General features: G+C 38.1%; 1 protein-coding gene across 2 annotated transcripts; it reads right to left on the bottom strand.

Annotated features, from left to right (window-relative positions):
• Positions 1-1,760: 1,760 nt before the first annotated feature.
• On the bottom strand, positions 1,761-6,886 carry LOC134324316 (uncharacterized). Of its 2 annotated transcripts, XR_010014168.1 has the most exons (4): positions 6,788-6,886; positions 3,175-3,242; positions 2,731-2,876; positions 1,761-2,610 (listed from the first exon to the last, which is right to left on the bottom strand). XR_010014168.1 is itself a non-coding variant. In XM_063006111.1 (2 exons), exons 1-2 carry the CDS (start codon positions 2,803-2,805, stop codon positions 2,026-2,028), a joined length of 612 nt encoding a protein of 203 aa, XP_062862181.1. In that variant the 5' UTR covers positions 2,806-3,139; the 3' UTR covers positions 1,761-2,025. The 2 variants fall into 2 exon arrangements, 1 of the variants encoding a protein (XP_062862181.1); XM_063006111.1 differs by lacking the exons at positions 3,175-3,242; positions 6,788-6,886 and having other exon boundaries at positions 2,779-3,139.
• Between the last annotated feature and the right edge of the window lie 9,130 nt (positions 6,887-16,016).

Here is a 16,016-nt window from a genome sequence, read left to right as displayed (position 1 = left end):
GCTGCTATCTTGTGGACTGTTACAGTTTTTGTGGACAGTTGGTTGTTCAACAGTAATTGAATACATTTTTTAAATGGTATCTTTTGTTGAGTTTTTATTACACAATACTTACTCTGACCTTTTTGAATCCTGCACCTGAAAAATAACCCAAAGTATGAAAAAACTAAAACTAATACTAGAACAAATGAAAACTAAACTAAAACTAAGCATTAAAAAATAATAACTAATAAAAACCTAGCAAACCCACTCTAAAACATTTACATTTTCAGCATTTAGCAGACGCTTTTATCCAAAGCGACTTACACAATGAGCTGAACACAATGAGCAATTGAGGGTTAAGGGCCTTGCTCAGGGACCCAACGGTGACAACTTGGTGGTGGCGGGGCTTGAACCGGCAACCTTGTGCTTACTAGTCCAGTACCTTAACCACTGAGCTATCAAAAAAATCCAAAACTGTTATAACCTTGTTTCACACTACACAACTGATGAGTGATAGCTGGTTTCACACTTCACCACCTATCACCAACTGAAATCGCAGGCGAGCTTCTCTGGTCTCCCAAACTACTTTCTGTCGTGAGAAGTGATGAGGGGTTTAATGATACCACGTCCAAAAATGCACGTCAACAAGTAGCGAGAGATAAATGAATAAGATAAATTAATCTGAGTGGATTTGGCAACGCGAGCAGCTTGGATTGTTCTGTAGTGAGTTGGAGGTTAATAAATATTTTAACAATGCAGCGTGGGTGTTTTGTAGAGAACGATCAGGTCAGAAATACTGTAAAACTTGTGTGTGTGTGCTGATGTATTCTGATATAAACTATATTACAACCCTGTACCACCTGTTTACACTCCTCCCCTGCGTTTCCCCTCACACCGTATCTTATGTTCTCACTGAAGATATAGAAGAAGATATACTTTATTTGTCATACATACATATACAGGTGTACAGTACAATTAAATTCTTTCTTCGCATATCCCAGCTTGTTTGGAAGTTGGGGTCAGAGCGCAGGGTCAGCCATCGTACGGCGCCCCTGGAGCAGACAGGGTTAAGGGCCTTGCTCAAGGACCCAACAGAGGCTTCATAGCAGAGCCTGGATTTGAACCATTAATCCTCCGGTTGATAGCCCAAAGCTCTACCCACTAGGCTCCCACTGTCCCTAGAGAGTGGGACAGTGGCTGTTGGCTGTTCGACATAGAACTCATTGCCAGTCGGGCGACTCAGATCCAGATATCTGACGTACTAGAAATCTCACTTTGGCGATTGCGAGTTGCTCCCGAGCGCTGACCAGTCGGCGAACGAAAATCAGGGCAAAAGTCGTGTAGTGTGAACCAAAAAACTTAAAGATGGAAAGTATAAACATAAAACTGTAAATATTACAGCTAATCATATTTCTTGACTAAACAGAGTTTTTACTTTCCGTCTGATGAAAGTAGGTAAACTTAAAACACTAAAATAATCTTTATTATTAAACCTGCAAAGTTCTGATTTTAGAAGCTGTTGTTTGTGGTAAATCTTCATTTACCTTTCAAGTGGCTGGATTGTAGAGCTCCGAAGTAACTCTTCCTTATTCTATTATCCACACCCTTATTTAAATCGAACCACAGTGAGGTTCACACAACCACAGGAACCCTGGTTCAACATGAGTGGTAAAGCTTTAAAAAACACACTGGTGTATTTTTGACTAGCTTTGTGCTTTAATCATGTTAAGTTTTCCAGAACTGTCCACTTTTCTCTCAACAACAAGAACAGGTAAATAATGAGCGGTGTGTTTTTACTTTATTGTAAGAAGACAAAAGAAAATATCACATTTATCATTTTTGCACATAAATCATGTTACATAGGTGATAAACAGTAATGTAGAGAACATCTTCACTAAAAGTAAAATTCAGCAAAGCATTTTGAAGATAGTACATTTGCTGCAGGTCACAATCAGAAAATGAACTTTTATTCTATAAAACATAAATGAGTGGACAGAATGATGTTCCACGTGCACTGAGATTAACTAAGATCACTGAGGTTTATTATTACTCGTTTGTTTTCAGATGTAAAAACTTCTCTTTTCCGGCCAGAGCGGGGAGGAAAACCTCTGAAATGCACCTCAGACACAGACTGGTAGGAACCAGAGTCTCGTTATACTTGATGTGCTGCTCTTTAGGTTCTTCAGAACTTAACAGGAATGTTGTGTGAATGTTGCTCACAAACATCTGATAATGAAGCAGATTCGTCATATTTACCGAGTTTCTCTTCTTATCAGTGAGGACCAGGATTTTGCGTTCGTCAATTTGTACCCTCTTGTACGTGATGAGGTTTTTTTGTTCTTGAGTTAGTGATTTGTTGTACACCATGACATTTTCAGCTACAAGAAAAGGGTACTCACTGTGTTCTACCACGTTTTTAATTGAGATGTTCTTAAGAACCTTGTTTAACTCTTTCTCACTCCCATCCCATTGTTTCATTGCCCAACCCAGAAGAACTCGGTCCTGCGCTTCCTTTCTTCTAAGCTTTTCATTGTCCTTGTTTGTAGCTGAAGGTGCAGAAGTACTGGCTGAGGGTTCTTCTCCCACCTCACACGCCTGTAAATGATTCGATGGGTTGTAGTCTGTGTTCCTCTGAAAAAAACAAATCCAGTAAACTTTTAGGGACTTCCGAGTCGTTCATTACATCAAGGAACCACCCAAGTTCATCAATGTTTCTAATCTTATCAACATCATCAGCAGTAATACACAGACTCTTTTTCAGCTTCTTGTCCTTCAGATAATCCTCCAGACCCTCCTCACCCTGAGCGAGCTTCTTCTCCAGGTCATCAATCAGTTTCTGGCTTTGAGATCAGAGACTTAGTCTTCCAGTTTGGCAGTGGTGGATACAGTCCTGAGATCTGTTTCAAATTTAGACAATTTTCAAGTAGTGAAAAACCATCAATACAAAACATAAAATAAATAAAAAAAGACTAAAGCAAACAGTATGGATTTAATGTTCCTAATGTACATTTACACCTACAGTGCTGTAAAAACATTTTAATAGCCTCAGTTGCTGTACGTTAGTCACACTGAATGATTTTAGTTAATGAAACAACATTGAAAAATATTCTTTTTGACTTGCAATTCTTAATGAAGTTTTGAGGTTTTGAGCCACGACAGAAGTCCAGATATTATTTATAATATTTTAGAACTTACTTATTGCAGTCATAGCCTAATCAGTATGAATCCGGTGTCTCTTTCTTTTGTTGATAAAATATAAAGATCTGTGAAGAAAATTTAAGGATTTGATCAGTTTCCACACAGAATAAATAAAAGAAATGTTTTTCTCAAATACTGACATAACCCTCCTAGTTCTACCCAGACTTGGGACCTGCACTGAAAACTTCTGAATCCATGGTACATAAAAAACAACAATCTTGTGTATCTGTTATCTTGAATTATCATTCTGAATAGTCAGAACGTGTTTGTAGATATCTTGAATGATCATTCTGTCCCAGAGTTACGTAGCATTTTAGTGCCAAGTTTATGAAGCATTTTGGCATTGTTTGCATTTGCTAATCAGTGGTCTGCATGTGATGTCAGGCCAGTCGAACTTACATTCTCATTTTTAGTGCTGCAGCTCGTGCTCGACAGGAATTAGGCAACATGTATAAAATGGTTTTTCATCAATAAAAAAATTCACACAAGGTTTTAAAAGATTTATTTATGAGCACTGTACAATTATCACATTTATTAATCTTCACTGTAAATAAATATATAAAATGCATTTAAAAAATAAGGTTTGTAGTAGGTGAGAGAAATGAATGTGTGATCTGTGATCATATCAGACTTTAATAGATTTATTTATCTCCATTATAAAAGTATTATGGATTTATTGATCGTAACTATAAATTAAAATAAAATATAAAAGTAGTTTCTATAAAACAAGGTTTGTAGGATGTGAGGGACATTAATGTGTGTTTATAAAAATAGTTTGGCATTAATTCATCAAACCATATCAGACTTTAAAGGTGATGAACGTTGATTGTTTGCATATGAGAATGCTAAACATTTCTTGAGACATTTATAGATTTAAGATAATATAAAATTATCACAGTTTTACTGATCTTCATTTAAAATTAATATAAAATAAATATTAACTTAAAAAAAATATAGGGTTTGTAGTAGATGAGAAACATTAATGTGTTTGTATAAAAATAGTTTGACATTAATTCATCAATACATTACAAGACTTTAATGGATTTATTTCTCTGTAATAAGTGCAGAGTAAATGTTTCCTACGTTTCTCTGTTAATTTTATGACGGTCTGTAACGCGTTAGCTGAAGTGGGAGCTCGATCATTGGTTTAATTTTTTCTTTAAATAAATACATGTATAGTTTTTGTAGTATGTAGCCTTAAACTAACTTTACCGCAGTCCCAATCCCAAAATTCAGCAGGCAACAGTCTGGACGGCTCAGTGGCATCACAAAGGAGCCTAATGCACAAAATTTCTATAATTCAGATATCTGAAAATGTCATTTTGACTAGTTATAATTACGTTAGAGATATCTTGAATTGTAATTACGAATGTGTAACCCCTCAAATGACAAATCCAGTATCGTCATTTGAGATATCTTTAAAGACCCTTTAAAATGTACTTGAAGATATCTTGAATAGTTCTTCTTACTAGTCAGATTGTAAATGCAGATGTCTTGAATTGCCATTCTGGATCGTCAAAATGTAATTGTTACTAGTCAAAACTCATTACAGATAATCAGATGAAAGCCATTTAATGTTAGAAAGGCCTGCCATATCCAGTCAGCCGCATCTTTCTGGTGACGAGGTCTGTTCAAGCTTGTAAAAATGTCGAAGCGCAGGTAAGTTGATGATGAATGTTGCGTCTTTCAGATTAAAATGGACAGTGGATTTCTTTTTTGTTGAAGTGAAAGGAACGCCAGTATGTTTAATTTGTGGAGAATCTCTCGCTGTTTTCAAGAAAAATAATATTGAAAGACATCATGCCACCAAACATGCAAAGTATTACCACTCTGCAAGGACAAGGACAAGCGGAGAAAATAAAGGTGCTCAAAAATAATTCCATTGCACAGCAAACATCTTTCACACGACTCAGAAAGGAACTGGACAGTCTGACTGAGGTTCAAGTTCAAGTTCACTTATGTGAGTTATGTGCTGGGTGAACTGATCGCAAAACGACTGAAGCCTTATTCTGATGGCGAGTTTATGAAGGAGTGCTAAAATATTAGTTCCAGAAAAGTTAAAACAGTTTCAGAACATCAGCCTTTCCCGTCGGACAGTGTCTGACCATATCGGTGATACAGCAGAGGATAAAAACTCTCTGAAAGATTCTATCACAGATTTCGAGTTTTACTCGCTGGCTTTAGACGAGACAACAGACGTAACAAATACCAGCCAATTGGCAATTTTTGTACGTGGAATTATGGCGGATTTTGAGACAAGAGAGGATTTTACTTTATTTTATCATGTGATGGTGACGGTTGTTTCCTGTGTGAACTTCATTAATAGTAGAGGGCTAAATAACGGACAATTTAAGGAATTCTTGAAAAGCCTAAAAACAGACTATGAAGATTTGGTTTACTACTGTGAGGTGCGATGGCTAAGCAGGGCGAACATGTTGAAGCAATTTTATGAACTCAGAGATGCTGTGAAAAGTTATATGGAAATCAAAAGGAAATATGTGGAAATATGTGATGTCAAGTGGCCCTGTGATTTGGCATTCATGGTTGACATCACAAGCTATTTGTCTGGCTTCTGGTCACACTCCTTTCTCATGTAAAGTCATTTGAAGCCAAATTAAAGGTGTGGCAAATGCAACTCGAAAAGGGAAACACTGGGCATCTCCCTACTCTTCATGATCAATCCTGTGCCTGAGAGAACAACAGAATATGCAAAGGAATGTGCTCATTTGCTACAGGTGTTTTCCCAACGATTTCAAGAAGTAAAAGCAAAAGAACAAGATCTTAACGTTTTTGCAACACCATTCAATGTAAATGCAGCTGATGTACCAGAGTGCATGCAGCTAGAGGTCACTGAACTTCAAAATAACTGTCAGTTACATGCCAGGCACAGCAACATGGACCTGCTAGAATTCTACATGTACAAGCAAAACATAAGTGCTCAGGAATTTCAAATTTAAGAAAACAGCACTTAAGATGGCATCACTGTTTGGAACCACATACCACTGTGAACAGTTCTTCTCAAGGCTGTCACTCACAAAAAACCAACTGTGTTCAAGACTAACAGGTTGGAGAACCAGTTACGTGTTGCTACGACGTCATTGCACCCAGATATCCACAGTTGGTCAAAACCAAACATTCACAACCGTCACGATGAAATTATGATAAGGTAAGTCTGAGATCAAATATAAACACTACCATCAGCATCATGTATTTATAAAGCCTGTATTATTTGTTGCATCATTGTAGAATAAAGGCCCGTGACCAGATATGTAATTATTTATCTCCCCACCCCTGCTTTAAAGTTTTACTATTTTCAAATCTATTTAACGTCAAAAAAGTCAATAATTAGTTTCAGACGTCCACATTCTTTTTATTTGTTTTATTTACACATTGGCGACAGAATCAACACAAAAACTTAAAAAAAAAGATTAACAGTGAAAGTGAAGTTTTCCAGCTAATTGTATTTCCAAACTATACAGAATTGTTATTTTCCTTTCTACCTGATGTAAGTAAGTAAACCTAAAATAAACTTCATTATTAAACCTGTAGCGCTTTAAAAGCACAAAGTTCTGATTTTAGAAGCTGTTGTTTGTGGTAAATCTTCACTTACCTTTGTGGTGGTTGGATTGTGGAGCTCTGTGTTAGTTTACCGAGGTTCTTGTGACCCTCACTGGGGTTGGAATAATAAAGTGTGTGGACGTCATAATGAGGCAAAGTCCACAACTACTGAAAACTACTGGAATCATATCATGACACGAGTGATAAAGCTTTCAGAAGAAAACACACCGATCAAATCCAAATAAAATGCTCAGTTTTATTCTTGGTATTTTATTAATATATACAGCTGACCTTATACAGTGACCGAATTAGTGGAACATAAACTTTAAAATGTTCAGCTTCAGTTTTCTGTGCAGGACACCGAAGCACACAGTGGCGGCTTGGCAGTGGTGGGGCTTAAACCAGCGACCTTTTGATTAACTGTGTAGTATCTTTACTACTGAGCTACCACTGTCCTATCAAACCTAAAAAACCCTAAACAATGAGATTTCTTTTCTTCTTTCTGCTGCTCCTGTATGTAGGAGTCGTGTGTGATTAAAAAAACGATGTTCTTCTGTTGGAATGCGGTCTCAGAAGGTTGGAATGATTACTCCAGTCTGTCTGATATTAAAAGTAGTTTGATTTGAAACTTCTGTGTGACAAATATTCAAAAAGAGAAGACATTCCACAGCTCTGGTATTGTTTTAAAAATTAATAAAATCAATAAAAACAGTAAATGTTTATTTTTTTGGGTATTTTCAGCACAAATTAAAAAACATTCATGATCAGGGCTGCAGTGTGAAGCTGTGAACGTTAAAGATTGAATTATATCAGAACTAATGGACGTATTTTCCCAGCGTAAGATGACAGTTTGGGTTTGCAACCTTGGCAAAAGACTCCTGTTCCATGTGCTGTTCTCTGATCCTCCACAAATACACTAACGAGGATTTTCTTTAAACCCTTCGATCGTTTTCAGATACGAGTCCAGCCTTTCTTTTCTCTGAATATTTTTAAACACCGCGAGAGCAGGAACAAACACCTCCAGGATGCTCCTCAGGCAGCATTTTACATGAACCTTGGACTCATCGAAGCTGATCTGCTGCTCTTTGGACTCTTTAGAACCTAAGAGGACAGTTTTCAGAATGTCACACACAAACATCTGATAATGGATCAGACTTGTCGTCTCCTTGGCGTTCTTCTTCTCATCCTTTACGACGATGATCTGTTCTTCACTCATTTGTGGGTTCTCAAACACCATGACGTTTTCAGCTATGAAGAACGGGTACTCACTGTGTTCTACTATGTTTTTTACTGAGATACGGTCGAATAATTTCTTGAACTCCTCCTCACTGCCACCACATTGATTCATTAACCAGTCACGAAGCACAGCGCTGGACTGCTCGATTTTTCTGTTCGGCTGTCCTTCCACGTTCCTCCTCTTCTTTTTTTTTAATTCTGGGTTCTTTGATGAAGATGTGCTGCAGAAGCTATCTTTCTTAAGCTCTTCACCCGTGTTCATTTGTGTGTCTTCAAGCTGTCCACTGTTCTCAGACTGTAGTTGAATGTCTTGTCTCAAACTATTAGGGGGAACATCTTCAAGCTTTGTTTGAGGAGGACAGTAGGCTTGGTCAGAATTTTGCACTGTGTCGTTCATTTCCTGCTTTTCTTTAGATTCCTCAGTTGCTCCGCTGGTTCTGACTTGTTGAGCTTGTTGAATCTGATCTGCATTAAAACTTAACTTTGCCTTATGTTTTGTGGAGTCGTCAGTATCCCTGTCTTGTTCAGGGTTTTTCTTGGCTGTTGAGGCTTTACTTCTGACCTTCTCAAAAAAGTGGCCGAGAAATGTGGCTGCTTTAATCTCTTTAAGAAACGAACAAAGATCATTTCTCTTTCTGATCTCATTGATCTCTTTAGCAGTGAGACACAGACTCTTTTTTAGTTTTTTATCCTTCAGATAATCCTTCAGACCCTCCATTTCACCATGATCGAGCTTCTTCTCCAGGTCATCAATCAGTTTCTGGTTGTTTTTAGGATGAGATACCCATTCTTCCAGTTTGGCCATGGTGGATGAGGTCTTGAGATCTGTTGAAATGTAGATAACGTGGTTGTTTACACAGCATATCAGATTTTCATTTGTACACTGGCTACTGCAGCTGAAGGTCAAAGCTTTGCAAACACTTGTATGGAACACATTATCGTAAAAAGAAATTTTTGTTTTATTCTATATATTATTTTTGCACCTTTTAAAAAGTGTAATATAATGTAATATAAGACAAGAGGTCAATAATTTGTCACAGCACACATATCATGACAGTACTACACTTTAAATCATTTTCTGCAATGGTTTCTTTTCTTTGACCAAATTATTGAAACCCAAACCTTGAATTTGAAGCCTGCAACACATTCCAATAAAAGTTACAGAATGTTGAAGTGGAGAAGGGTGTTGGGATTTAACAAAGACACAAGCTACCATCAAGGCATCTTTTCTTGGGAAGTCCGTAGTTATTTTAGCACGGTGATACCAGGCCTCATTCTGTCTGCACTACAACAGTGCGGTTTCCTAGACACAGAGTGCGTGTGCTTGACCAGCCTGCCTACAGTCCAGATCCACTAGAATCACTGCAACAAACAGTGTCCTCAGTTCCCGACGCATTAAAAAGTCTCATTAATAGAAATGCTAACGCTGATATGACGCTAAATGCTAATACCCTGGACTGGATAAGGACATTAAAGCATTCATAGATTTTAGTGTTTTAGTAAGAATTTATTTTTACTTACCCAGTGAATTATTAAGACGGTTATCCCGTTTAACCACGACTTCCTCTGTTTGCATTTTAAACCTCTTCCCTGCGTAAACATGAGGAAAATAAGTACACACACATGAACACACACACAAATCACAAATACCTTCAAATTATCACACAAGACCTTAATATATCTAAAAATAACAAAATGTATTTTAATGATTTACTTCAAGTGTTTCAGCCACACTGCTAACAAGTGTAAAAATCAATTATATGAAATTAATGATGTCTGGAGCAGACTCATTACTCTTCCAGCATATCTGTGTTTGCTGTGTACGACTCCAGTGGCCTGTACAGAGCCCTGTCCCTAACCCCACTGAACACCTTTGAGATGCACTGGAACACTGAGACCCTCTTGTTCAACATCAGTGCCTGTAATCAGTCCAATAATCTCATGGTCGAGTGTCCACAAACTTGTGGCCTAATGTTGCCTTATAGCGGTGGTCCCCAGCCACTGGGCCGCAGACCGCTACCAGTCTGTGGGTCATTTATTACCGGGCCGCACAGAAAGAATAAATAATTAGAGACGCTACAATAGCACTAAAAACACTGTGGCAATTTCCAACACACTTCAGGCGTTATTGCCTCCTGTCACCACTAGGTGGGAACAGTGTCTTGTTGTAGCGAAAAAGCTGATTTTCCATCATTGTGAGTAGTATAGTTATTCTATTTTAAATCCTCCCACCCTGCCACTCCATGACATTATATCTTAAATAAAACCGGTCCATGGTGCAAAAAAGATTGGGGACCTCCGCCCTATAGGATCTAGTTTTACTGTAACTTACTCTGTGGTTCGGCATTGTCAACCTCATTTCTGTCTTCTGCAGAAATAAAAAAAACATTAGAAATGTTAATAAATCGACCAACAAACCAATGATCATGATTCTGTCATTTCTTACAGCTAACAGTTGATATTCGGCTCCCTTAGCGAATGAGTTCTCTACAATACTTGTTATCAGCCTACACCAGTAAAATGATAAACTGGGATCAGATGAAAAATAACCAAGTTCTTTGGAGTTTATTCTTTTGTTGCCATGTTTGTTACGTTGGGCTGGTTTTTAATTCAATAAAGCATGAAGACTTGTTGACCTCAAACTCAGTGATGTGTTTAATATTTTGATGAATCGCTATATATGCCCATCAGTTACTGGTTACCATCAACTAATGACCATAAAAGTATTTATCTAAAACACAGTCGTCAGCTGGAACAAAAGCACAGAAGCAATTAATAGAGTTTTATTAATGTGTGATTTTAAAACAAAATTCTAAAAGTCAGGCTTTTATTAAATCAGACTCTTTCTCTTTTAGCCAATCATAAACACACTGATAGCCTTTCTCCCTGTTCAGATGCTCATATAATTCTCTCATTTGTTTCTGTCTGGTTTTCTGGTTTTTGATGGTAGAATACATGTTAGCAGAAATAATGTCATTCCCACGCAGGACATCAGCCAGACGTATTGGATTTCTTGTCTTTTTGATAAGTTCCGCCCAGTGTTTCTTCAGAAAACGCTCTGCACTGAGTTCTGCCATGGAGCCTGTACAGCAAACAGTGTGTCAGGAAACAACCCTACAGAGACCTGCTGGTGACCTTATCAATATGAATGTGTGCTCACGCTCTGTTAACATGTGGGAACGAGATCCTAATGCACGGCCAGGACTTATTAATATTTGTGAACAATATTATTAAAGTGTGAATTAAGTCAAAAAACTTTAAAGAAGCTAAATCTTGAGCCCTGCCAGCAGTAATGAGCAGTCACACTGAGCTGTCCCAATTCAATGTGCAATACTCATTACTTATCACTTTATATATATATATATATATATATTTTTTTTTTTTTACCCCTTTTTCTCCCCTTTTAGTGCATCCAATTGTTCAATTAGCATCGTGCTTCCTCTCTGTCTATGCCGAACCCTGCCCTGACGGAGGTGATTGAAGCTAACCCGTATTCCCTCCGAAACACAAGCAGCAGCCGGATGCATCTTTGCCACTCACACATTAATGAGTTTGGCGCCACCTAGCGTTGCATGCGGAGAGACACACCCTAAGGGCACCCCCTCCCATCTCTGTGCAAGCGCCTCCAATCAGCCGGCAGAGAACGTAATCGCATTCTGACAGAGAGAGACCCACATCCGGTTCTTTGTCCCACCCCCCATATGAGCAACCGGCCAATCGTTGCTCATATAGCCACTCAGCTTCAAACCGGTAAAGCAAAGCTGGATTCGATACGTACTCAGAATCCAGCCCTGGTTGCAACGCGTCTTTTTTACCGCTGCGCCACCTGAGCGGCTTTATCACTTTATATTTAATATTTAATCTATATTTAATCTATACCATGTACTGTATACTTGGATCTGAACCTTCCTGCACTTTTTAATTCCATTCCATTTGTTTATTTTGTTTATTTACACTCAATCCATCCTCATCATTAATAACTTCTCTGTAGTTATGCAATATATGTAAAACTCAGGTCAGGGTACTTGGTTATGTTTGTGCTGTTTTAGAATTTATATTGTTGTCATTTTTATAGTGTGTATTTGATGTATAATGCTACTGGGGATGTAAACAATACATTTCTGCTTTCAATGTGCCGTAACTGCTCCGAGAGCCCAGGGAGCGTCAGCAGAGGTTTTTGAGTTTTTTTTTTAATGAAATCATTTCAGTGGCTTTTGAATAAATGTTCTGAAAAATAAGTTAATCACATGGAACCAACATGACATACATCACCTTTTTAACTGGCAACTTAATTACTGCCTTATTAAGCTGACAGAATAAAATAATAAAAACCTAAAAAAATCAATACCTTCCAAACAATTCTTCAAAACTCTCCACAACAAGTTGAACTTCAGAAGCCAGAAGACAATTCAGTAACTATAAAACCAGTGGTAATATTGCTCCAAAGTTGTATTTTATCAAGTGTAACCCACATTACATACTACAACTCTTATACTGACACTTTTACCTTTTATTACATAATAAAATCAGATTTTTATTAATAACTTCAATAGCAAGTATTCAAGTATTCGTCATATTGCTCCAAAACAAGTTGTATAATTGGTGAGTGTCAGTATATATAGTAGTAGTAGTAGTAGTATGTAGAGTATATAGAGTAGTATGTAAGGGTTACACTTGACAAAATACAAATTGTTTTGGAGCAATATGACGAATACTTTAAAAGCTATTGAAGAAAGAAATCCGAATATGCGAATATGAAACCAACTTTAGCGCAGTCCCATTAAATGTGTCTGCACCGTCCTGACCAAACCTCAAAACTTTTGGTGCTTTTTAAAATATTTTAAATGTACATACCATTTTGCCGTGTCTCACAGGGCTCAACATTATTTAATTCCAGCGTTATCATGGTAAAGCACGATTAAGAGTTACTTATTACAGATCAAATCACCGGTTTGATTTAACCAATCAAATTTTAAGTTGGGTGACACGTGTTAGTGTAACCACACCCCAAACTCCAGGAGCCTGGCCCTTCCAGCCAGTATATAATGGTGTATTATTAATGTTAAGCTGTTACCAGTATCCTAATTATTCAGAGACACTGGGGGTGGCGGGCGGGGGGTGGGGGTCTGGGTCAACCCCTAAAGTATGTCTTCTCTCATCTGCCTACCTTCACTCTTATTATTGGTTGTGTCTTTACTAAGGTTGCAGTTGTGTAAGCCAGTGAAGCCAAGTAGCTATATAGCTTATTTAATAAACTTTAATGCTGTCTGAGCTTCTTAGTTAGATTGTGTCAACAGCATATTGATGTATGCTAACAATTTTTGCCTGAAACCTGATAAACCTTGTAATTCAACCATGGCTGTTACCGAATATTACCAAAGTCTGTACCTGGGATGGAGGATGCTGATAAGGATGAGGAGCAGGCGGATGAGGATGAGGAGGTATCTACTGTATCTATCCATGTCTTGAGCTCTGGGCTGGATTCATTCACATCATCATCTTTCAACATTTCCAGGAAGGCCCGACAAATCTCGTCACCTTTCCCCAACATCAGATCCAAGATTTCAATAGTTTTCTGACTAGGATCTTGGATACTGTTCACCTTAGCGTACTCATCCTTAGTAATTAGATCCTTGGACTGGACATGCTGCAAAATTAACTCGTCCCCGCGTAACCACCTGATGAGCTTTGGTTTATTCGCCTTGATTATTTCCATTGTTCCTAAAGTTGAAGATGCAGACCAACAGATAAGTAATTAGTTAATAATCACAGGTACTTGCATCAAATCACTAATAAAGCTGGACTAGCAGAAGATTAAAGTAAGAACAGTGTTTTGTGCATTTACCAATATTACTTACCTGTATATTAATCATGCCGATCAATAAAACTATTTTTACTAAAAATGTGTCTTTTGTATGTTCTTTAACACTTGTTGTAAAAAATACTAAACAAGCATTTATACATAGCACATAAAGAAAAGCAGCAGAAGAGGAGAGTTTGATTTATGTAAATACTTTAGAATTGAAGGTGTTTAAATGTTGATTGATTTTGGAACTTTAGGATTTTAGGTGTTTAAATGTTGATTGATTTTGGAACGCTAGAATTTTAGGTGTTGGTCAGTGATGCAGGTATTGAAATGTGTTTTCAAAAGTCCTAGTTTGAAATGCAAGCTTGGTTTTTTAAACTATTATACACGATGACGTATAAAGGTTAAAAGTACTGTACCAGTAAAGGTTATTTTAATGTAATTATGGAAGTAATCAGTATAAAATCAGTCACTATTTGAGCTGACAGTAGTTTAAGGCACAGTGACTTTTTTGCGTACTTTGACCAATATCGCCCTTTGAGTGTCCTCAAATATCTTTTATTTATTATGATTATTATTATTTACCAAAACAGGTTATTAACTTTAGCTGATGAAGTTATGGCACCTTTAATATTTAACCCCACACAAATCACTGCGGTCTGGTGAAGTGATTGTCAAACAGGACCCAGCTCTCCCCGACACCCTAAACACCTTTTATGCATGCTTTGAGGTGTCTAACACCACCTCTCCCTCCTGTCTCACACCCTCCTCGGACAAACTCCCAGCCATGAGAAGAACACTGCTGAAAGTCAACCCCCGAAAGGTCCCCGGCCCTGATGGAATTCCAGGTAGAGTTCTGAGGGACTGTGCATACAAACTGTCTGAGGTCCTGATGGATATATTTAACATCTCACTGTCCCAGGCCAGAGTTCCAGTATGCCTCAAGACATCCACAATCATCCCAGTACCAAAGTCCTCTTCAGCAACGTGTCTCAACGATTACTGACCCACTGCACTCACTCCTGTCACCATGAAGCGCTTCGAGCTTGATGAGCAGGGGTGATTTAATGCAAGGGCTTACCTGGGCTTCAGCCCAGGGGCCCCGAATAATTGAGGGCCCCGGATTGGCTGTTTTATGTTTTATTTATACTTAACATAGTTATTTGTTATTCATATTTCATTATGTTACACACACCGAGGACCTGAGTAACTGCATTTCGTTCTGATCATGTACATGGTTTTGAATGACAATAAAGTTGAGTCTGAGTCTGAAACTACCGCGATGGTCTGATGTTCATGTGTTGCTGCACTAAACACATTAAAGTCAACATTAATGATGTGAATGATCATTATATCTTACTTAATAACAACAACAATAATAATAAATACATCTCACACTTATAAAGTTTTATTCTGCAGTAACTCACCGTCAGAATTTAGTTTTATTCCGAATTTCGCGCTTGAAGCCCGGCTGTCCCAGAGAGGCGCTTTCACTTAAGGAAATAGATGGCAGAGCCGGGTTGCCAGTTTCGATGTTATCCTGCGCAGTTGCGAATTTTTTGTGCTGGTTTCTGGTCTTTCAACTTTCCACGTCACATGACCTTGTTGACTTCATTATGTTACGGATTTGAGATTTTGTTGTGTTCTGTATACAGTATTCATGTATTGAGTTACATTCTGAAAAGTACATGTTCATAAATACTGTTACTTGGTTTGACCAGTTGGTGGCACTGTTAGAAAGGAAAAGAGGAGATGAAAAGGAAAAGGAAGGAGTATGGCGGAGAATAAAGAAGAGTGATCAAGCTTGCTGTCGTGTGCATTATTTTAATAACTTGCTTTTACAGTTCATGTACCAAGACACAACAAACTGGCGACGAGGATGGCAGTCCCTCTACCTCCACCTTTCCTTCAGTGCCCGGGTGAGCCCGTATTACCTTTTGCAATGTGGATTAAGATGTTCGAGAATTACTTAATTGTAGTTAATGCGGAGGGAGATGACTGGCCCGACACCCGAAAACGTGCAACTTTACTTCATTGTCTTGGCACCGAAGCACAGAGGCTCTTCTACACTCTTCCAGATACGGGTTTGACATATGCAACTGCACTTACGGCTCTGAGAGCGTATTTCATTCCAAAAGTTAATGTGATTGCCGAGCGGCACAAATTTCGCCAGAGAGAGCAACGGCCGGATGAAACCATTGCACAGTATGTAGCGGCCCTACGTGATATTACATCTCTA

Source organism: Trichomycterus rosablanca, chromosome 12 (genome assembly GCF_030014385.1).
Source record: "Trichomycterus rosablanca isolate fTriRos1 chromosome 12, fTriRos1.hap1, whole genome shotgun sequence".
Taxonomy (NCBI): Eukaryota; Metazoa; Chordata; class Actinopteri; order Siluriformes; family Trichomycteridae; genus Trichomycterus; species Trichomycterus rosablanca.
The sequence above is the reverse complement of the archived record's forward strand: the minus strand, read 5'-3'. Positions and strand labels throughout refer to the sequence as shown.